The 23,629-nt window shown below is 38.7% G+C and overlaps 2 protein-coding genes across 3 annotated transcripts in view; one reads left to right on the top strand and one right to left on the bottom strand.

Annotated features, from left to right (window-relative positions):
- Positions 1-19,961: 19,961 nt before the first annotated feature.
- LOC124605925 (N-alpha-acetyltransferase 10) lies at positions 19,962-21,414 on the bottom strand. Its single transcript, XM_047137882.1, has 2 exons — positions 21,276-21,414; positions 19,962-20,936 (listed from the first exon to the last, which is right to left on the bottom strand). The coding sequence occupies exon 2, from the start codon at positions 20,710-20,712 to the stop codon at positions 20,167-20,169; it is 546 nt and encodes a 181-aa protein (XP_046993838.1). The 5' UTR covers positions 20,713-20,936; positions 21,276-21,414; the 3' UTR covers positions 19,962-20,166.
- A 38-nt stretch (positions 21,415-21,452) lies between these two features.
- The window catches only part of LOC124605924 (integrator complex subunit 5), a 126,845-nt gene continuing 124,668 nt past the window's right edge, over positions 21,453-23,629 (top strand). The window contains exons 1-2 of one of the 2 annotated variants that reach the window (XM_047137878.1): positions 21,453-21,535; positions 23,112-23,350. In XM_047137878.1, the coding sequence (XP_046993834.1) occupies positions 23,114-23,350 (237 nt within the window). In that variant the 5' untranslated portion in view covers positions 21,453-21,535; positions 23,112-23,113. Of the gene's footprint in view, positions 21,536-23,111; positions 23,351-23,629 lie in introns of those variants that run through there. The other variant, XM_047137879.1, reaches the window with a different exon arrangement.

Raw genomic sequence — 23,629 nt, 5'->3', positions numbered from 1 at the left:
ACAGTATGACAAATGTTTGAATTCAAGTGGCAACAACATGGAGAAGTAATATCAACATTTAAGTACAGATTGTTTATAAAAATTGTTTATGTACTTTTTTTCTTTTTTCAATTGTCATTTGGTGGTTAATGTATCAATAGCCCTCGTAGAGCAAATCTCAGTCGAGGCAATCTTCATAAACAAAGGCAATGTGTTGTGATCCACTGAAAAAAGTTGTGTGTTGCTCTTCTCTACACTGATTTTGTATTTATTATTCTTCTACTAAAAATTATTTAATAAAAAAGAAAAGAAGTAAGTAGTTTGTACCACAAATGACTGACACAATCAAAGCAATGTAGGTCTACACAAGCAACTGTCATATACCTGAGGCTAACAAAAATCAAACCTGCAATTGCCACCCAACTACTCAGTGATCCTCACAACTAGGACTAGCCCATGGAGGCATACACTGCACATAATATGGATCTTTCTTACAGCCATCAGTTCAGTGAATACTCAAAAAGCAACTGACGGACTTTCTTTCCCTTTGCACAATGTACCAGTTCCCCCACACACCAGCCATTTGAAGGGGTTGGCAAAATAATGTGATACTCCTCAGTTAGTAAGGATAAGACTGATCACTTGATCAGTTGTGTTTTTGAATGTATCACATGCTTGGAACATGTAATTCCCTATGGGCCACTGTCCACTAAGCGAACTATGTTGTTATATTTACTTTCGTATGGACATACTCTTCGATACAAGGAGAAATATTGACCAGCGCTGTGGAGTGGTGACCTGGAACCTCTGTGACCAAAATGCCAAGTCAGACCGAGCAATCATTCATTGTAGCTGCCTCTTGTATTTTCGTATATTATTTTCATATCACATATTATTTTCACATTGAATATTACCACATGGAGGTGTACTTCCATTTTGGCAAACCCGACAGCAGTGGGTGCCACATTATTTGAGTACTGTCGTGAGCCACACTACTGTGCATTAACAATGGACATAAAGTTTAACTCGTTCACTGTTCCACACAGTTCTATGGCTACAAATTCATCCATAACAAATACAGTGCAGTGTGCCCATTGCCTCTGGCAACAAACTATGTGGGATATGGAGCAAAAAGTGTACAAATGCCACATCAAAAAATACAATGACTATGAATCAACAATGGCCGCCATCACAGCCTTTATTAACAGATTTGCAAGTAGACCCCATGACAGCCTGCGTACAGGACAAATTCACATTCGGTTTTTGTAAGAATGGACATGTTACCGACTGTGTCTTCTGTGTCTGCTGCAACACAATCACTTATGCTCAGAGCACAGCCTTCTCATATGTACAACATTCGTGCAAGGCCAATGGTATGTACATTTCTTCAGCTGTGCCACAATTGATGGACCCAGCATTGATTGCACCATAAATGTTTCCGGTGCTACATTAGATATTGGGATTCACAGGGCAGTGCTCTGCTACACCACAAGTGAAGGTCCCACCATTCTGACATAAACAAGTGTCTTTGTGACTGAATGTATTTTCACCACAGTGGGCATTGTTGATGACAATTCAAAGTTTGTAAATCTAATCTGTCACCTTGTGAAACATGAGGAACTGCTCAACAAATACGACACAGGAAAACAGCTATACTAAAACACACTGCCCTCACCCCAGAACAACAGGTGTAGCAAGTCATTTGAGCTGAACAGCTCAATAAAGGAACTCCCTCACAATAATGGCACTGTCTATGATCGCTAGTGGAGCCCTCTCTAATGCCAGACACAACTCTGTTACATTATGGATTTTAAAACTTCCATCTCAGTGATAGATAGCTCTCAATGATTGCGCATGAGGTGGAACCACTGGACAGGAAATGCCACACAATCTTACTGCGCCCCTCTTGCCTGCAACACTGCTGGTATCATATGCAATACAGAGCATCAGCACACAACTGTCTTCAGCCTTGCAATCCCCAAACGACAATTGTGGGATGAAACAGGTGCACACTGACAAGTCGCTTCCCCTCATTCACAGCAACTTCACTCAATGGACACCTCTACATTCCATATTTTGACACTAATCTCTACTTCCTCATCAACACAAGATCAGACTTGTGCACTGTGCCTCACCTATTATTTGAACCACACACTGCAAATATAGGACTGTAGCTATATGCAGCTAATGACACAGGCATCTGGGTACATGGTACTTGAAATCTTGAAATGCATCTTTCTGACACATTATACTGTTAATGGACCTTCTACATTGCAGAGCCAGTGGTAAGAGTAGCCTTTCTCTCAAGTTTAACCTCTTGTCTGACCTCCACCATGGTGCCTCATTCCACCATGCCTCCCAACAGCTGATCCCGCGGCATTTTGCTCCAACTTCATTACAGGCTCAGAATTAGAATTTTGCCTGCCGCTGACCCACATCATGGCCTTTGTCAACAGTAGTCTACTACTAAGCAAGTATGTTACCATGCTAGAAGAAATGAACACAGTTCAGGATCAACTGTGTGAGACCCTGTACCAATGCACAACAACAATGACTGCACCAAAGGATACACAAAACACTCCTTACACTCACACATGCACATAGCAATACCCAACATCTGTCATGTAACTGTGAAAACATGAAGTCACACTCCTTGGCCGTACTCCCAATGCAGGATGCACAAAATTGACTCCAGATTGAGTTGAATCAGTTCACCAGCTACCTAACCTGCAAACTTACCATGAGCTTCATAGGTTGCTTGGTATTTTGAACTTTTATTGGGGCCACTTATCTCATGCAGCTGAAGTACAGGAAACTCTGACAGATGCCCCAGCAGGTCCCCACACACAGGGAAGTGAAAAATAGTGTGGCCTGCAGACTGCAAAGGGCAGTCGACCACTGTACAGCGATGGAAGTGCCCTTGACACACCCGATACCAGACCTACAATTACATTTAGGACTGACGCCAGCAACTCGGCTACTGGCACAGTACTGCAACAGGAGGTAGTGGATAGCACACACCCTCTCACGTTTTCCTCTAAGAAACTAATAACTTTGCACTCAAAATCGTCAGTATTCGACCAGGAGTTACTAACAGTGTACAAATCCATTGAGTACTTTCATGAAGCCATAGAAGGGTGCCATGTCATCATTTACACTGACCACAAGCCATACAACACCCTATGGTGAAGGTTAACCCCATGCAATACCAACACTTAGATTTAATCACACAATTTTCAAACAACATTTGGCACTTGCACAGAAAAGATAATCTAGTAGTGGACTACTTGTCATGAGTGCACATAATCTCTCTTACCCTTGACTATACCAAACTGGCAGAAGAACAAGAAAAGGACCTGCCAGTGCAAGTGTTGCTCATGGACACTTTTTCGTCCAAACTCTCAATCAAACAACAATCAATTCCTGGTTCAAAAGTCAATATCCTTTGTGACATATAGCAACACAGGTTCTGCCCATTCCTGCCCAGCACCATGCAGCAAACTGTCTTCAACAGTGTATATAATCTCATGTATCCAGGCATCTGCCCCATGACATGACCAGTAACTGAGAGATTGGTTTGGTCAGGTGTTAGACGCGACTGAACACACACGTACCTTGACTGCCAACGAACACCGCTTGACAGTTTTGAAATACTGCATGGGCATTTCTACCATGTCCACGTAGACCTTGTGGGACCATTACTGGAGTCAGAGGACTACAAATACATTGCTTCAGGGCTGACAGAATTTCATGCTGAGTAGAAGCCATTCAGCTAATAGACATCACAGTGCAGTCCACAGCTAAGTTGTTTATCACAGCCTGGATATTGTGTTATGTAACATCTGGGGCATCTCTCACCATCGTACAATGGCATCGCATTCTCAAAACAGAGGCTTAGAAGACAGATGACACCGCACAATGAAGGCAGCTCTCATGTGCCACAGAGTCATGTGGACTGAAGCTGTTCTGTGAATAATCCTTGGTATATGCACGGTGTGTAAAGATCTACAAGCCTCACTCACAGAGATACCCTATGGTAAGATCCTAACACTACCAGTTGAATTTGTATTAAAGGCACCCACGAATGACCCCTCAGATCTTCCGGCAATGGTACAAAACATCAAGAACCATATATGCAGTTCACCCTGTACCTCCTCTGGCACCATGCACCTTTCACCCAAACTGTGCATACATGAGTCATGAATTACACAGACATCTTGCTATGTGATGATACCGTACAAATGGCATTACAACCTCCACACAACAGCCCACTCTGAGTGGTCAAACGGGGAACCCATACCTATGACATTGATATCAATGGAAACACCATGACACTTATCACTGAAGATGACATGAATACACTACAGAATTACAATGACCTAGACATCGAATTTAGCTCTGAATCATGTCCAGCCCAATCATAAACGCTCACAATCAACATACAATGCTATCATCCAGATGAAACTTTGGTCAAGTTAGTCAAGAATGATCTATACATTGAAGTGAAACACATCTACCCACAAAGCTTGACTAAGGTGATTGCTATCAGTTCTCTCAACTTCCGCCAACAGTGGCTTTCACTGTAGTGTCATCACATCTCTCACTCATGATCAAACTGTCAATCAGTCTGCCCACTAACACCACAAACAATGTGGTTATCCTGGAAATACATCCTGACCACTCTGTGACAATCAACAGTTGAAGAGTCAGTGCCAGCCATGCCCACTTCTTGCTATGGTCGGCCACCAGACCATCCTTCATGATTCATGTCATAGCAGATGCCGGCCATCTCCATGCTCCAACAAGCACTGCCGATCAACATCTTATATGCCTCACAGGTGACAACCTTCAATCACACCCTCCAGTACTCTGCACTCTGGGGTTGGGGGGGTTCTCTGTGGGGGACATTGAGAAATCGATATAAAGAAACTGCAATCAGAGTTGCAGTGTGGGGATGTGGAACCTCTGTGTCACGATGCCAGTTTGGACAGAGCGATTGTCGATGGTAGTAGTCTCTCGTATTCTTGTGTGTCAAATAAGTGTTTATCCATAAATAACAGTGTTTGTATATTATAGTCATGTCACTTATTACCATACGGAGGTATACTTCCACACATTCTTGTCTTTGAATATTGATTAAACTTATATCATGCAATAGCTCAAAGTACACTCTTGTGGGCTACCACTTTCTTTCACCATGCCATTCACTTGTTTGTGAGACATCTTGTTGACTTACTGTGAAAGAAGTTGAAGCTTCTTAGCATTCCCTGCGTACTGCACCTCTATGATGTAATTAAAAAATACTTCTCTCTTGAGATTCTCATTGGAGATACCTTATGAGAAAAGTGCCAAGAAGTTCTCAGGATATGCTCTCTCCTTTCCTATTAACAACTGTTAGTTGTGAAACAGTATAAGCTTAAGTTTTAGAATATGTCTTAATCTAACATAAAACAACTTGATGGAATTTCAGATAATTAAAAATGAATTAGATCAGATGTCTCAACTGCATTCCAGCCTTCTGAGTGCTATTGGTAATAGGTCACTTCTGCAACTAATTACCAGCAGTGTCCATTCCACACAAAGTACTGTCTATGATACACAAGTGATTTACAGTGTTTTCATTAGGTATCTGTTAGAGTAAATTCATCCAGAAGACAACTACACAAGGTATGTTTGATTACATTCAAAGAGCTACTAGCAAAGAAAATCAATGGAATTTGAAAAAAGACATAGATCTGAAGAGATACTGTGTTAGTATCTTTCATCAAAATACAAAATGCCTCATAAATAAAAAAGACTAATGCCTAATATCAATACAGGAATATGTGGAAGGTTGAATGATGTATTATACTCAACATAGTATTACTTTGGGTACTAGTTAAATGATACTGCTGGAGAACCAAGATTAATGCACAGAGCAGCTATAAATACACGAACAGTGGCATTTAATCCCAGGACACCCAGATCAGTGATTACTGTTCTGTACCGATTTTGTAATGGTATGCCACAACAGATCTGGAAACACATAATCTAGATATAGTGTCAGTTTACAGACTATTGGCAGGAAATAACTATCTCAGATTTCACCAAACAGTGAAGAGTATAAAAAAAACTTGTCTCCCTTCATCCTACGGTCTGAGTGACCTGCCCTTCATTTCTAAACTTCCCCAACCTATTCCTATTTTCTCCCTGAGGAAGAAGCTAAAAATTTCAAAAACAATGATAGTGTCTCTTACTTTTATTTGTTTCTCTTGACAGTAATGAGAATTAAGACTTCTAAAAGTAAGTTTTGATCATGGTCTCATAATTTTATAGTAAGTGTATTAATAATGTTATGAGGACAAATCTAAGGATTCATTATTTACAGAGATTTCAATAAAGATTTTCCTTTCAAGAGTTCTGGTTAATGTCAGCTAGAGTTGTTGATGGCCTCGTTTGGTTTATCCGATTACGCATGAAAAGTCAATAACAAAATATGCAAACCAAATTGATACAGAACATTAAGATGAAATACTGTAAAGTGAATCATAAGCAATGATTCGATCACGACAGTTAAAAAACTTATAGGATAAGTACTCAGAAAATGCAAATCCTTCAACTGAAAATTTAACTCTTTCTCCAAAATATTCCTACTGAATTTTGAGTCCTGTCTTCTCCTACAGCAAATGGGAGTAAAAGCAAACACAAGCACTGATGGGGGATCAATAACACCAGAGATTAAAGTATGCTGTGGCAGAAAGAGGGGGATCTTACTAGTTTGAAGGAGAGACTCTGATTAAAAGATAAAACTCCATCACCAAAAATAGCATAAAATCATGCAGTCTGTCACTGAAAGAGAAAAATACATTAACTACACATAAAAAATAAAGTATAAAGCAAAAGCAATCTGGGATATTTTTAAACAAGAAAAATTAAAATAAAAAATAGTTATTATTGTTAAAAAGGTAAAAAAAATTAAAATGTATGCTGATGTAAGAAAGAGGTTTTTACCTCACAATATTAGAGGTGTTTTAAGCATGTCTGTTGTGCTACAAATTTTTTGTTCCCGTAAATAAGCTTTGTTTCACTTCCCAGTACCAAGAACCAATTTTGATAATATTATTGCACCTAGTAAACTATCAAAAAAACGTTAGTAGGCAAAAAACTTCAGTTTTGAGACCTTTTTTAAAAAATTATAATTTGCAACTTTCCATTTGCTATGTTAAAGCTGATACCTTTTTATTAAGTTTCCAGGTAATCTGATGCTCATTATTCATGTTACCCTTAGGATATTGCCTAAAATGCATTTCATCTCAAAAAGGTCAGAAGCACACTTTTTGAGAAAGGGAATAATACAACAGGGCCAAGGCACTCAGAATATCAATGATCTGTCACTGAACATGACAGATAATCCTCTACTTGCTGATAAAAATGCCACTCTGAATTATGTAGAATGTGCTCAAAATGCTTTAGCAAATAAAATAGCGAGTGACATCTGGTCATAGCTCAAAAAGAAAAGATTTTTGCTTAAATGCAGCAAAGGGCACTGCACAGGGAGTCCGACAGAGAACATTCACAAAAGTAATTTCATCACAAGGTGACCAAATAATCAGCAAAGTCAAGCATTTTAAATTGTTGGAAATGAAGACAGATGTAAAACTTTCTTAGTGTAACAGGATGCTGTAGTCTTTATTATAAGAAAATACATATCTTCACTAACACTGAAATGTAAAATGCTTCTTTACTTCAATTCTTTTTACTCCATTTCATCCTATGGTATCACATTTTGGAGTAACTCTACACTTACAGAGGACTCTCTTAGCCAGAAGAGAAACCATTAGAGCAAGGAGAGATATTAAAAACACAACTTGAAAAGAAAGGATTCATCAAGGGGATACATACAGAGGTATTACTGAATAATGAACCTGGTAAGGGAAGCAAATGTAGTGCATAAAATATAGAGGGTGACCAAGACTTGACCACAGCGAATAGGTTCAGGTAATGTACGTTCAGTAGCTGAATAGAAATGAAGAGGCTTGCACAGGATAGACTTGTGTGGAGAGCTGCATCAAACCTATCTTTTGACTGAAAAAACTAACAGTAACATGTGCTTTATATACTATTGCAAACTATAAAAAGATAAGTAGAATACCAACTGAAATATGATAAAAGTGGAACCTGTAACTTAGAGAGACAAGCAAAAATGTGTGATTGAAATAGTCTATGTGGTCAGATTTTCTGTAAGTACATGTTTCTAGTATGCAAGAGTAATGCAGTGAAACATCATGGCAGTGAACTGACTGATGCAACAATTAATAGTAAAAGGAAACATTACTTCATATGACTGTTATTTATGTAAGAAAATTGGTTCTGACATTCAAATTATTACCTCAAATACAAACTCTAATGAGAAACAAAACAAAAGGACAGTAATGCAATTAAGTTCTTCTATATGCACATATAAAAACTACTCCACATTATTAGGCTTCTCTCTTGTGTCACTTATCTCGTTGACCTGAATCCCACATTCAGCCATCCTGACAATTATCCCACTTTGATGATGAGTAGTCATTTGACATTTTTTACTCATAATTAAACATTTTAAACGATTGGAGGTAACGTGTTTCATCTTACTGGCCAGATCTGATACATAATAATCTTGTTTTGCTTCCTCCTCCATTCACTTAACAGCACATGCATGAAGCTTTTCTTGGGCACAAGCTTGATGATTTCAGCTTGCATTGTATGTGGAATCACTAAAGTTTCTTTTCAGTCACTGAACCTGAAAAGAAGTCCATCTCTCAGTAAAAGCTGTAATAAGGACATTCTCTGGGGATGTCCTTGGTTGCTGTCAAACCAGCTTCCTTCTTTTGAGCTTGTATGATTCGAGATATTAAACCATCTACAAAATTAAACAATGTATTCACTATGACTCAAAGTGTCTACATGTTTTATTCTAAAACCAGATCAGTGTCCTATAATGGATGAAGACTTTTCCTAACACGAATGCTCATCTTGCTATTCTTGGTGACAAGCCCTTGTTCTTCTTGGTCTTTTGGGACAAAGCACAGTCCGTTACAATTTTGAAATGTATTCCTAGGAAGTACATTTAACATTTCCTTAAGATGTTAACAATGGCTGAGACTTCAGGTTCTCTTGAGGTGTCACATTTTTACTCACATAACAGACTGGATGAAACCCGTTTTCATCTGGGGATTATGGCAATAACCCAACACCTTCTTTGCTTGCATTTTTGTGTAGTTCAGTTTTGTATTTTTGTCTGTAGGTGATGAAAGTTTGTCTTTGAGCATCCTGAACACCCAACTCTGCCATTCTTCAAACTTATATTCCCGATTATTTTTTAGTAAATCAATCATGCTTTCGCAGAGTAATTTAAAATAAATTTCCTGAAGTATCCTATTAGTCTTAGGAAATTTTGTATTGCTGTAATAGATTTCAGTTATGGGAAGTTTTGTATAACTTTTGGGGTCTCAGAAAGAGGTCACATTTGTCCACACTGAGTAAGAAAAATTCTCCTCAAGAACTAGCACTTTGGAAAATTGACAGCCTCCTTTTCAATAGTTTCTTTTCAAATGACTCTACTTCCAAATTATTCTAAGTTTTGGACGATCTTTAGTGTAATACTAGTTTACTGTGTAACTCTTTTGACTCATTTTATCCACTTAGATGTTAACTTGAATGATGCGATGTAACTGAATATCTTTTTTGCTCAATTGGTTCTTGTGATTCTTATTATGTATCAACAGATATTTGTAGTCCATCGGTGTGATCTTTTTGGTGTACTTGTACTGCTCCTCATTTTTCTTATTCTGCTGAATCCCATCAGTAGTCTTCTGGGTTCCCAGAATTTTCTGAGAACCTTCATTTCCTTTTTTGCAAGTTCTTCCAACATTCCCTTTTTTATTTAAAATAAGACACTGAAAAGCACAAAGTTCTCCTGGTTTTTTAGTTGAATTATAAATCCTGATTTTGACCATACAGGATACTGCCCGTTTGTGTGTCTGTTCTGTTAGTTGGCAAGCAGGGTCTAGTTTTCTGACTCTTTCTTTGACTGTCTCTTTTACTCTTGTAAGTATCTGGTTTCTGTGTTCCACATATTCTGTTTGTTCATAAGAGACTTCAATGCTCAATTCTCCAGCAATTTCATTAGGACAAGTAGAGTGGAATGCTTTTTTTTGTCCCAATTAATCAAAAAACTGAAGCATAAAAGAATAGTTTCAGTATGTGGCTGTATTTAAATATTCTAAGATTTTACAGGTAACTGCATGCAACAGATCTTGGTACTAAATTGTTAACATGTTGTACTGCTAGTTTCATCATGTGAAGTTAAAAACAGCAATTATAATTTACAGTTTGTAAAAGCATTAACTGCTTTGTGTCAGCTACTGTTTCTAAATAGCTGTGCGAACTGTCATGGTATGAAATTGTTGCAGTCCCCTGAATTTTCCACAACTCAAGATTCCATATGTTTTTACAAGTGGCTTAAGTATAGGGTGATTATAATTAGAGTTAAACTTTCAAAACTCAGTAGAAATAACACCACTGGTCAGAATGACGTCAAATTGCAACGGAATATTATCGGAGAAGGGGGAAAATGCATGACAAAGGGGGGGGGGGGGGGGGGGGGAATAGTGTGAAAATTGATCAATAGATGGTACTGTATGTGTCAGAATACATAAATGAAAATAAGTCATGCGCACGACCCACTGAAGTTCCAACACGCCGGATACATGCCTTTCCCCCTTTTGTGGCTGCGGACGTTTGCCGTGGACTGTCTCAATGCAGGATCGTGCTCTGCTTGTAAAGCTGTGATAGAACAATAATGACTGTGAACACGTTGCTCTGCAGAAGTTCCGAACACTGAAGGGTTTGAAAAAAGGCATTGGTCTGATGACTGCCGTGGGTCTGGAGCAAATGATTCGGAAATTCGAAAAGACCAGTTCTTTTGGTGTGCAACTCAGTAGAAGGAGAAAACAAATTGATTCGACCTCAGTGGAAGCAGTGGTCACAGCAATGCAGGAGGAGATTAGTGGTGACGTGCAAAAGTGTAGTGCACAGATAAATGCCCTGACATTGGACATACCTGTGAGCACAGTGCGTAGAATCATACGAAACGTCCTTCTTTGCTATCCATTCAAAATTACCTGTATGCACTAGTTGCTTCCTGTTGACCTGCCAGCATGAGAGACCTTTGCTTTAGAATTTCTTGCTTGCATGGAAGTGGACAGTGATTGGCCATGGAAGATCTTGTGGACAGACAAAGGCCACTTCCATCTGACACTATACATCAACACACACAATTGTCAAATATGGGCAATTGAAAACCCACACGCAAATCAACCAGTACCACTTCATCCTGAGAAGGTCACTGTATGGTGTGGGTTTACAGCATCATTTATCATAGGGTCACATTTTTTTGAAGAGACAGGTGCTTCCGGTCCTGTTACTTGTACAGTCACTGGTAAGTGCAATTAGTGTCTTTTGCACAACCACATCATTCCAGGTCACCAACAGCACGGTTGGGATCATGTTTATGCAAGATGGCGCACCTCCGCACATTGCAAATCCAGTTAAGCAGCAGCTGAATCGCCATTTCGGAAACGCTAGAATTATCAGCAGCCATTTCCCTACAGCCTTGCCGTCCCAGTAACCTGATCTTAATTCGTGTGACTTCTGGCTGTGGAGCTATGTGAAAGATGTTGTGTTCAGTGTTCTAATTGCAAACTTAGCTGCATTGAAGGCACTCATTGCACAACACATTCTGAACATGACCCCAGAAACACTTCAATCAGTTGTGGAACATGCTGTTTCTCGATTTCAACTGGTTGCAGAAAATGGTGGACAGCACATTGAGCATGTTTTGTGCCAGTCACACGGAAATTAATAATCCGTTTTGATTTGGACTGATGCTTTTTATGTGGTTTTTGGCCTCAGAACAATTACAAACTGATGCGACTGGTGCTTTCTATGTGGTTTCTGGCCTCAGGACAATTAAAAACCAATATGAGTGATGCTTTTGATGCAGTTTTTTGCCTAAGGACAATCAAAAATCGATTTCTTCCCATCCAATGTGATATGACCTTGCCATGGTGGATGTACTTAACGTAACTAACAGTATCACTCCTGTACACCCATGCACACTGAGTAGAACAGGTTGTTTCACATCGAACGTACACTTAGCATTGTTGTATGATTCATTTGTCATTTGTAGTCTACCACTATTAAATTATGATGCTTACAGTGCCACCTATTACTACACTTTGTAACTATTTATTTTTCTTCTGTCATACGTTTTCCTCCTCCTGCGATAATATTCCTTTGCAATTTGACGTCCTTCTGACCAGTGGTGTTACTTCTACAGTGGTTTGAAAGTTTAACTTTAATTATAACCACCCTGTATTTGGGAATGGCTAGTTTACAAGCAGGGTATGGAAGCGTCACAATTTAATACCACTGCAGAAAATATACAAATTTGTTCAGTTTTTCACTCCTAACATCACGCTCAAAACTAGTAGTGTAGCACTAAATAAGTTATCAGGCAGTTGTTGGTAGCAGGCTCGTTATTTTAAGAGTGAATAAGTTTCTTCTCTTAGAGAAACTCAAAAAAGAAATATTTCTTCACTTAAAACTTCTACGCTGAGAGGCCATGGTCCAAGTCTAAAACCAGTCACAGATGTTTCGCCACTCACATACATGAGATACTTTCAAAGTTAAATCAGCAACTACATCAAAAGCTCAAGAGGGTGCCAGATTTATAGCTACCTTTTTCAGCACCCTTTTGAGCTTACCATACAGTTGCCAAAATATTTAACTGAAGTAAACAGCAGCCGTAAAGGTCCGCACTGTATTATAGACATTTTTCTTATTCCAACTAGCACTTTGGATACAAATAATCTTCATTCAGTTCAATGCAAATCATTTTATATTAAAATATCCTTACTGCTTGTGTTTTATTTCTTTAATTTACATCTGCCACAGAACTCTGTCAACGGCTCCTGTTATCATCCTGTCCTCAATCTCCAGTAATCCATCATCCCCATAAAATTCACCTGCCACCTCCTAATTTCACGTCCCCTTCAGTGCGAGCCACTCCTCACCAGGTCTGACAACTGTGCATCACACACCTTGCTTGTTTACCTGCCAACACTCCTTTCCCGCATTTCTGGCTGACAAACCACACCTCCCTCTGTGCCGCTAGCCACCCAACCCCAATCCCTCTCCCTGCCTCCTATCTGTCTATCCTACTCACCCCACCACAACCTAGTCCACCTTCCGAAATACAGCATTAGCACTTTTTGTCCTGGCAGCACCATGTAGTGTCATAGACGTGAGTGCATTTTAATCCAGCTCAAAAATGGATTACTCCAAAAGCTTTCTATCTATCCGTGTGGGCCCATCAAGGACTCTAAGCTTCTGCTTTTCAGTGAGTGGTCCCCTTAAATTGAGAAGATATAAGTATTAAGTACCAAAGCTACTGGACCCACCTAACAGGAAACTACTATCCCTGCAGTTCTTCCTACCTCTTCCAAGACTAATCTAGAACTAGCAGAAATTTGTAGTATGGAAGCAATATTATAATCCTCTTGCAAACTGACAGTCATAATATCATTTGCAGTCCTTTTACTGAGGCAACTTTCACAATTCCTTGGATTAATAGTAGTTTCAATGTTGCTTGCATGACACATTTAATATTCCATTATCACACATATCAATTTTAACATGGGACCTCAGCACGAAAAAGAAATCTTGATTCCCAGTGCTCCTAATAGCAGGTCTGACAGAAAGACATACAGCTGAACCTACTCCCTACCCTCATGCACATCTATGCGGGTCATATTTACTTCCTCTCCATCCTTTGACACAACTCTAGATTCCAGAATAAAAGAATATTGGCATTAATTACCATGAAAATACAGCACTGCTGTTAGATCATCCTTTATGACAATTTATTAAAGTAATCACAAGAAATTGAATTTTCTTCATGATTACAAATTCAAACATTACATACACGAAAGGTAGGTAAGTTCGTTCGTTCGACGGAGGGGACCAATCAGCGAGGTTATCAGTCCCATCAGATTAGGGAGAGATGGCGAACAAAGGCAGCTCTGCCCTTCCCCAAAGGAACCATCTCAGCATTTGCCTGGAGCAATTTAGAGGAATCATGGAAAACCTAAATCAGGATGAGTGGACATGGGTTTGAACCATTGTCCTCTAGAACTGCGCTACCTCGCTCGGCATGGAGGAAAGAAAACAAATATCTGTAATAGAAAATGCCATGTGCACACAACAAACACAAACTAAACAGGTCATGTTATTAACTAATGCCTACTAACGCATTGCATTACTGCTCAACAGTAGAATTGGGGGGGGGGGGGGGGGGGGGGGACACCTGGAGGTCAATAATAGACAGGGGTGGCACTTTAATACACCATCAACAATTTCTTTATAGGTGAAGCAGAACACGAGATATCAGGACAGAGGAAGAAAATTAGCCACATCTTTCAAAATAAACCCTTCCTTAGGTCGTTAAACCTCGCATTACCAAACGGGGTATTCTGATTACCCCAGGTTGATTTTTTTCCCTATAATAATGTTATCTGGAGGGCCACATGCCAGTGGTTTCATGACTTTGTACTAAAATGACTGACACTGAATTCACACTCACGACTGTCTGATTTTTTTGGCTTTATCATTGTTATTCAAGTCATTTATTGGTGGAATTGTGAGACTACCCTACTTGGTATGAAACGTCTTATTTTCTTATTTGTAGAAAAAGAAGATTTTGGGAAATATATCTGTCATTCATCTTCTTTGTTTAGTTTTGCCATAGATCCAATGTTTTATAATTGTTACTGGTTACTATTGTTGAGTTGAATTTGACGTTCACTGTTGAGCTGACATTACACGAGTCAGTATTTCAGCTGCAAGTAAGGATGTCCAAAGGACTTTCTAGCGAAGAGATCATGGAAATTCTATACAATTCTGATGGCAGTGACTATGAAAATTAATGGGACATTGATAATGAACTGAATGAATATATAGAACCTCTTGACAAAGACCATATCATAGCATCAGATGAAGCTGATGATGAAATATCAGAAGACACTACACATTCACGTGAACAAGAAGAAGAAGAAGAAGAAGAAGACAAAGACACTGGAGATTTGTTTGTTTCTAGAAGTGTACTACAATTTAGTACTGAACCACCAAAGGGTAGGCGGCATCGATGTCGCAACATTTTGAACATGACACCTGGCCCAGTGAATGATGGAAAAACAATCAAAACAATAACAGAGTCATTTATATTATTTATCTCACCGGAAATCGTGAGCATCATTGTAGAAGAAATGAACAGGGAAGCCAAACGAGTAATTTCTTTGTGGAATGCAGCTCATTCTTCGAACAAAACGACATGGAGAGGTATAAATGCAACACTGTATTACCAATTCTAATAGGAGCTGGTCGAATTCATCGACATCGCACAAATGCTTCCGATCTGTGGGGAGGTAATGTTGCTTTTCGGCAACCATTCTTTTCTGCTGCCATGTCAAGCAACCGATTTTTGTCTATACTGAAATTCTTGCGATTTGGCAACAGAGACACAAGACCACAGAGAATTGGAAAAACCAAGAACAAGCTACAAGCCATCAGGGTAGTGTTCGACAAATTTCAATCTAACTTGTGGAAGAACTTCTATCCTTAAGAATACGTGACTATTGATGAACAATTAGCAACGTACTGAGAAAACCGCCATTTTAGGATTTGTATGAAGAGCAAGCCTGGCATTAAAATTTGGGTTTGTGCTGATGTGAAGACATCTTACTTATTACAGATCCAAATTTACACAGGAATGGTGAAAAATACTCGGGAAGTGAATCAAGGACAGAGTGTTGTTTTCGATCTGATGGAACCATTTCTGAATAACGGTCAGGGTGTAACAACTGATAATTTTCTTCACCAGTTTTCCATTGGCTGCTGAACTACTAAAATGAAACACAACATTGGTTGCGTTCCAATAAGAAAGAGATTCCGAAGGAATTCTTGCCAAACAGAAAGAGAGAAGTTCACTCTTCAATGTTTGGTTTCACAAATGACTTGACCCTAGTTTCTTATGTTCCAAGGATGGGTAAGGCAGTAATACTACTCTCTAATCAGCATAATGAGTGGTGAAGAAAGTGAACACAAACCCAAAATCATACTGCACTACAACAAAACCAAAGGTGCTGTAGATAATGGGGACAAAATGACAAGAGAATACAGTTGTGTTAGAGGAACGAGGCAGTGGCCACTAAGAATCTTCATGGAAATGATAGATATTGCAGCACTGGATGCATATATTCTGTACACTCAAAAGATTTCCTGAATGGCAGAAGAATAACCGAAGCCGATGTAAACTCTTCACGAATGAACTGGCATTTGGACTCAGCAAAGGCAACATGGAAGAAAGAGCAAAAAACATCAATGGGCTTCATAAACATGTACAAGATGCAGTGAAAACTCGTGGTATTGCAATTCCTGCAGCAGTGATCCAGACCCAGTGTTCCAAGTTATCAACACGACGATGATGTCAAGATTGCAAGAGAAACAAAGATCGGAAAACAAGATTCTGTTGTGTAACGTGCAAGAAACCTGTTTGTAATATACACAGAGAAGAAACTGTTACTGTGAAGTGCAAGCAGTGCAAAAATGTACTCGACTGAAAAGTTGAAAAAAGTCCTGTTATTTTACTGCAGTGACTGTTGAGGTACATAGATACTAATTTTCTGTTAATTGAGTACTGAATTTAGTGACAGATATAAAATTTTTTTTGTACTTTGTATCTGTGATCTGATTAAATACTTCTAATAACCTGAAAAGCTGTTTTTCAATACTAAACAAACCCATTCAATGGAAATAACAAAATCTGAGAACAAATATTGAAATAAAACACGAAACTCTTTTGGGGTAGTCCAAATACTCCGCTTGGTAAAATAGAGGTGTGAAAAAGCTTGGTAACGGGAGGGTTAACGGAAATTACAGAAAACAAAGCTGGCTGGCCAAATGAACCTCATGCTCACAGAATGTAAATCCTGTTTCTTAATACTTGTTCCACAAGAAAACAGAGTGCATATGGTAGAAACGCCAGAGTATTTACAGGGGAACTCTTAGTGAACCCAGAAAATTGATGAGTCTACTGGATCAGATGATGTCGTTTGTCCAATGCAGCAGTTCTTTTTCTTTACAAAGAAAAATTCAGGACTTCCCAATTAATTCTTGCACTGCTGCAAAGAAGAGTGAAGCAAATAGTGTCAATGGTGTCAAGAAACAGTTGAAACCAGAATGAGATTTTCTCTCTGTAGTAAAGTGTGCGCTGATATGAAGCTTCCTGCAGATTAAAACTGTGTGCCAGACTGAGACTTGAACTCAGGACCTTTGCCTTTCACAGGCAAGTGCCTGCGAAAGGCAAAGGTCCCGAGTTCAAGTCTCGGTCTGGCACAGTTTTAATCTGCCAGGAAGTTTCAAACAGCTGAAAGTCTTAAAAGTGTACAAAGCTCTAGTTTGACCCTCTTAACTATAAAACATTGCAGATCCCTCGAACAAACAACCAGGTCAATGGTTGGAAGAGAGCATGTGTCACACGCATGTACAAGAAGAGTAGGGGAAGTGATTCACAAAACTGTCCAATATCCTCAACGTCCACCCCCTGTAGCTGAGTGGTCAGTACAACGGACTGTCAATCCTAAGGGCTCAGGTTCGATTCCCAGCTGGGTCGGGGATTTTCTCCGCTCAGGGACTGGGTGCTGTGTTGACCTAATCATCATTTCATCCCCATTGACGCGCAAGTCGCCAAAGCGGCATCAAATCGAAAGACTTGCACCAGGCGAACGGTCTACCCGACGGGAGGCCCTAGCCACACGACATTTCATTTCAACATACATTTGTCATGAAACTTTAGAACATATTCAGAGCTAAAATAATAAGATATCTTAAACAGAATGACCTCTTTCATGCCAGCTAGCACAGATTCCGAAAACTTCTATAATGTAAAACTCAATCTGCACTTTTCTCGTGACATCCAGAAAACACTAGATCAAATCAGTCAAGGTATATGTAGAACTTATTGGCTTTTGAAAACAATTGCTTCAGTACTGCACCTATGGTTATTATCGAAAGTAAGATTTCTAACTGAATTGAGGGTTTTTTGTTACAGTTGACACAGCAGGTTACCTTCGACGGAGTGACATCGACAGATGAAATCATTTCAATTACGCCCCAAGGAAATGTATTGGACCCTTACTGTTCTTAATGTTGTATATTGATGATGTTGTAACTAATAGTAACCTCAGGCTTTTTGAAGATCATTCAGTTATCTACAATGAAGTATTATCTAAAAAGCTGCACAAATATTCAGTCAGATCTTGATAAAATTTCAAAGTAGGGCAAAGACTGAGAGCTTACTTAAAATGCTCAGAAATGTAAAATCTTGCACTTTGCAAAATGAAATATCATAGCATCCTATGGCAATATCGATGAGTCACAGTTTGAAGCCATCCACTCATAAAAATATCTTAGTGTACTATTCATAAGTACATGAAATAAAACAGGCTACATCACAGGTACAGCAGCGGACATTGTTAGAATACAGGAAATACGGAAGCGTCCGATCCCACCCGTCTTCTTTGACCCATGACGTCACAAATATGGCGGAAACAAAAACAAACACACACACTTTCCACAAGAAGCCTAATGACACTAACGGGACAAGCGCGGGAAATGGGGTGTTTTGGGTGGGGGGGCAAACTAAATATAAACAAATTTAGACGCCTTGCGTAGCTACAACGTGTAAGTGAAGACAGCCATGCATGAATACCCACCCACCTCCCCAGGGTTGTAACCCCTGCAACCCATAGAAGATAAAGATGCTTCAGTAGCTGATTAGTGTTTGTCTTTTTTTTTTAAAAAATCTCACGGGATAGAACGAACAGATCAGAAAGATAAATATAATAAACTAAAACAGAAATTCGAGGAAACAGATAATTAAAATAAGTAATAAGTGTTTTTTATATTAAAAAAAAAAAAAAATCTCACGAGATAGCACGAACAGATCAGAAAAGTAAATAAAATAAGATATAACAGAGCTGGAGACAGCCACACTCAAACCAAACTCCGCGCCGTCATGACGTTACACACGACAACATCCTTACGTCCCGGGTCAAAGCAGACGCGTGGGATCGGACGCTTCTGTCGACCCGAATACATGGGAATTGCTATCAGCCTACAAAGGAGATTGCTTGCACAACACTAGTGGAATCCATTGTCGATTATTGCTCATGTTTGAAGGACCGATGCCAATACAGACTAACAGGATATACTGTACACAAATAAAGAAATGCAACACAAAGGGACAATTTTGTTATGACCCAAGCAAAGCATCATAGTTATGCTCAAAAAAACTGAACTGTCACAGACACTTGAAGGTAGGCACCAACTAAGCATATATCATGAAAGCCTACTTATGTCAACATGCATCCCACAATGGTTTGCAGAGTATGGATGAGGACATATAAAATATATACAGCCAACACACTAACAATGCCATATAACCAAGAAAGATTTGGAATGATGGCAAATGCCCTTTTGTTTGTTTTCGTCGCTTTCAGTACAAACTCAACCAAATCATGATCGAGGTTACTTCCCTGTCAGTGGCCATTTTTCTCTCTCAGTAACTATAACACCCCCCCCCCCCCCAAACTACCATTGAGATGGGGCTGGGTTATGTATAATCACACATACAAAAAGAATATATTTGCAATTTATAACTGAGAGACCAAAGTGTGGTGAATTAAAATTATAACAGGTGATATAATTTCATTACAACATGGGCAAAATTGCAATAATGGCTATGAACATCACATTCAAATCTGTTAACATGTAAATAAAATGATCACTTGTAAGATATGAATATGGGGTATGTCACAACCATTGATCATTGAATCCATTAGTTATTTTTGACAGAATTGTATTTTTCCAAAAACTGCACAGATCATGATTACAAGTAATTAATACAGATTAAAATACTAGAACTTCTCCTTAGTAGTATTTACTCATATAATTAGTAAAAACACTTCCACTGAATTGGAACAAGAAATGTTCCAGCTTCCACTTATGTACTGCAACAAGTTTTCACAAAATGACCCAGAAATGATATCACAATCTTTCTGACAAAACTTTATCATCAACATTTTTGGTGTCAATCGTTGTGTTTGTATCACACGAAGGCATCTGGGCTGCAAATAACGATAAATCCCTCTTCATAGCGTACGCATCTTCGCCATCGGCATAGTACTTAGGTTCAATTTCAGAAATTGTGAATTTGAGCGTTGTTGTATAAAGATTTAGGGCAGCTCTGTTACTTTTCCTGACGTGTAATGATACATACTTCGCGTTAAAGCACTCAACCATTGCTCTTGATGCCTGGTCCATTAATTTCTGAGCCAGACCTAGTCTTCGATGGGAACGTTTTACCGCTAACGACGTAATATGACCATGTGGATTGTCTTCACTATCTTCTTCCATTTTAGCGAGCACGTAACCTACAATCTGCCCCTTTTCGTCTTCTGCTACGTAACTTAGTTGAGGCCATGATAAACCATGGTAAAAGTAATATTTCATTTGATAATTCTCTGGCAGACACAATAAATTACAATGCTGCATGTTCATCAGGTCTTCCGGTTTCGCGCATCGTATATTCATTTTGATTATTTTTAAATGTATTCTTCAATTACAAATTTTACACAGTTCAGGGCAACAGTTCGGAGTCGTCTGGATGAGAAAATGCGATCACTCTTTCCTGTATTTTCTTCTTGGTCGGGCAGGCCTTTGTTCAGCAGGAGGTGGTGGAGGTTCGTTCATGCCACCAAGCAATTCCCTTACAAAACGGAACCGCGACAGAAAGAGTTTCCACACGAGGTACCAACCTGTAACCGAGATAGTATTGGTCATTTGATATCGTTTGATATATAAGGAACACGAAGTCATACAAACAAAACAGCCCTCACCTATAACGACAATCAACAACACTAACAACAAGGCCGAGATCAGAGAGAATATTGCTAATAACAACTCCTTCATAGTAACAGAAAAACTAATTTCTATAAATCACTCCTTTTGTAAATATTTAAAAAATGCTAATTTGAATCATAACACCCAGTCGAATGAGGAGCATGCACTCATCACAGCAAACACGCCATTTTGATTACATAGAAAACAGCTGTTACATTAGAAAAGTAATAATGTCTAAAGGAATGGGAAACTACCTCTTCAAAAGATTTCTGGCAAAAGTTATCACAGTACAAGAAAAGTACCACTGCACCCGTCTTTACCCTACGCAATCATCGCAAACTGAACGTTCAAAGAGTCACATTATCGTCATAAACGACTCAACAAACGACTATCATTCGGCCGCGCGAAGCTTATATGTCGACTGGTCGATAACAATATTGTCGATAAAACGAGTAGTTGGAGCTGTTTGTGTTTATTTGCGGACCGGACTTCAGTGTTGTATTTGAAGTAACAGGTGTGTATCTTTTTAAATAAATCAACATAAAGAAGTATAATTAGATAAATTTCATTTAAAAGTACCTGTCGAAGATAGAGTGTTTTTCTCTGCAGTGCTATTTAACTGTTTTGTCAATTCTATGATTTTTTGCCAACTGGAGTAAAAAAAAAAATGCTTATTCTTTTTAGTGTTAACTATTACAGTTAAAGCAATTGAAAGACATTTATTAAAATTGTAACAGAAAAAAAGGTAAAAAGATCCACTCATTTCCATTTTTGGGAACTTTACTAGAAAAGATGTAATAACACCACTGTTATGTTTTGAACAATTTAAGAGGGGAATTATTTTCAGAGTAGTACAAAATAATTTGACGTAGTTGAGGCTCGACTGTATCACACGCAAAATTAGGATTTCGTAGTTTGTATTTTCACGCATCACGTTCCATTGGGAGAACTCCGATAAATAATCTTGTTACTCTAATCCAAGCTATGTGAACACAGAAATGAAATTAGATAACTTCATTAAACTGTAGGCACTGCAGATGAAAACACACACTACTTTTCTGCCAGGAACAACCATTCCCATAATAGCTGCAACACATTAAAACAAACTTTTCAAGTTATTTTAACTTGTATGTATTTATCGTATGTACAGTAGATATGGTCACTTTGTGCTCGTACATACATTAGGCCTACTGCTTTACCAACTTGTAAAATGAGCTGCAGTTAAAATAATAGTAATGATTCAAGGAAACCATTACAGCTGTATTAAAACACATTTAATGTATCACAACTGGTTTCGTTCTTTTAGAACATAGGTTACTGAGTTATGCTTATATTGTACCATAATATAAAAGATATGGTTGTTATATGTGACAAAATCGGGGGAACGATGGTCACTTAAACATTGCTGTGTATCTTAATTTTAGTACAAATGCCATGTTGCATGCACTTACTGCTTGCCAGACGGTCGGCAGAATGTTTATGTCATAATCATTTCCCGATTTTGTCATTAATGTCACATATAACAACTGCACCTTTTATGTCATGATACTGATGCAACTCGTTGTGGCACAAGAAATGAGTGTTAATATAGCTAGGGTGGTTTTCATTAATCATCAGTGTTAGCGTCAGCCAACTATGGAGCTCAGCATTACAAAGAAGTTAAGACTTGTGACAAACAACAGAAATTGTTTTAAAGTTTGCCAGTTTTATTGGTTAAACTGTGCAGCAGTGTAACATAGTTGCATTCAAAAGACATCTTTCTTTTTACGTCTGCTTTCAGTTTTGCCAGATTTTGTTTGAAAACGAGTGACACAGTAGTAGCTGGGGCTCTCACATTTCACAACCTCCCATCAGATAGCATAATGAAGGTTTTATCTCACAAAGTAGTTAATCAGGAGCCCTGTGTTATCTTAAAACTACATAAAGTACAAGATACAACTCTAAATTCTGTTATTGGTGGCAATTTATGAATAAGGTGTTGCTAACCTCCATCAAGTGAAGTAATATTTAGTGCCTACAAAGGGACGAAGGGAAGAATGTAAATAGTAATGTGTTATGATGAGACCAAACTAATGTTAAATTCTTTACAGGTATGGCTGGGACAAGTGTTATCAAAGCTGTACCATCTCATGACCTGCTCAGTGAACTGCGAGCATTCCTTGCAGGAGCAACCAGGTCAGTGAAGACAAATCCATTAGAACTTGCACGCAGAGCACTGTCATTACTGAAGACTCTACCAGCTACAAGGGATGCTGTGCTTGAATACTTTTGTACGTTATTTGAAGGTTCAGTTTCCAAATACATGAGTGAAACTGCAGCAGGGCAGAAGGTAGGAGAACACCATTTATACTACTGTGTGTTTTCCTTGTAATCATTATCTGTTATCCTGTGTATGTAAGGCATACTTAGCACATACTCAATTTGGATAGAGAAATCAGTATTGCATTGTGTATGCATTTGCAAATGTTGCTGTAAACGTATAATCACTACAAAAAAAACATAGATTTTCTACACCTACATATATACTCTGCAAACAAATGTACGGTACATGACCAAGGGTAAATCGTTCACTGTTTGATTTCTTATCCATTCCATTCACATATTGAGC

Source organism: Schistocerca americana, chromosome 3, assembly GCF_021461395.2.
Source record: "Schistocerca americana isolate TAMUIC-IGC-003095 chromosome 3, iqSchAmer2.1, whole genome shotgun sequence".
In the NCBI taxonomy this organism is placed as follows: Eukaryota; Metazoa; Arthropoda; class Insecta; order Orthoptera; family Acrididae; genus Schistocerca; species Schistocerca americana.
Note: the sequence above shows the minus strand (reverse complement) of the source record. Positions and strands in the feature narration are given on the sequence as shown.

Excerpts from the sequence above, each read along its gene's own strand:
- LOC124605925 (XM_047137882.1), bottom strand. The coding sequence starts at position 20,712 with ATGAATATACGATGCGCGAAACCGGAAGACCTGATGAACATGCAGCAT.